This window comes from Monopterus albus, unplaced genomic scaffold (assembly GCF_001952655.1).
Source record: "Monopterus albus unplaced genomic scaffold, M_albus_1.0 scaffold361.1, whole genome shotgun sequence".
Classification (NCBI taxonomy): domain Eukaryota; kingdom Metazoa; phylum Chordata; class Actinopteri; order Synbranchiformes; family Synbranchidae; genus Monopterus; species Monopterus albus.
Window position 1 is genome coordinate 31,769 of NW_018128241.1, and position 751 is coordinate 32,519.

General features: G+C 41.8%; 1 protein-coding gene across 1 annotated transcript in view; it reads right to left on the reverse strand.

Annotated features, from left to right (window-relative positions):
* Positions 1 to 751, reverse strand: part of LOC109951038 (serine/threonine-protein kinase 35-like) — a 19,493-nt gene that overhangs the window by 18,388 nt on the left and 354 nt on the right. The window contains exon 2 of the mRNA XM_020585286.1: positions 582 to 749. Coding sequence (XP_020440942.1) covers positions 582 to 749 — 168 coding nt within the window. The remainder of the gene's footprint in view (positions 1 to 581; positions 750 to 751) is intronic.

A 751-nucleotide genomic window follows, 5' to 3' on the forward strand; every position in this document is an offset into this window, starting at 1 on the left:
GAACGGCAAAAGGGCCTACAACACACACCAGCCCACAAATATTAACATTTATTATATTTTATGGTTAAGTTTTTTTTCTTTTCAAGATTGAACTCACCTGCCTCCCCTGACCTCACGTCACTGCCTACTATAGGTCATGTACAGCAGAGCCAAGGCTGCAGAGTTACAACATTAGTTTTAAGTGAATGAACTTTTACATTATGCAAACACTTTATAGTTCCTGTCAAACACTGTTATTTATGTTAAATATATACACATACACACACACACACAATTTTAAGTTTCACTTACCTTGCAACAATTTAAATGAGTACCAGCTAGCATGTCTTCAACACACGAGAATAACTTTTATATTAGACAAATCGAAGAAAAATCTAGAATAACCCTTCTTCTTCTTTAAATGAACTGGTAAGTACCAGTGCCATGTTTCCAAGAGCTGAAAATATATTGAATCATTTTGTAGCTGATTTTTATGAGCTTTTATTGAAGCTGGACACTGAGGTTCAAGAACTTTAGATCGGGGCCCCCTTTCCAGACACAGAAACTCCATTTCATTATTGGTAGTACTGGTGTCATAGTACCTTTGAGGGAGGTCTCCACCAGGCGCAGGTACTGTTTGGACCTCTTGTTTCCGTGGCTCATCTTCTGGGCCAGACCGTTCCGCTGCAGGACGCACTCCTCCAGCTGCACCACATTCTGGTGTCGGTTCTCCAGGCTCGTCAGGGCCCAGAACTCGGCCAGGGCCAGCTCT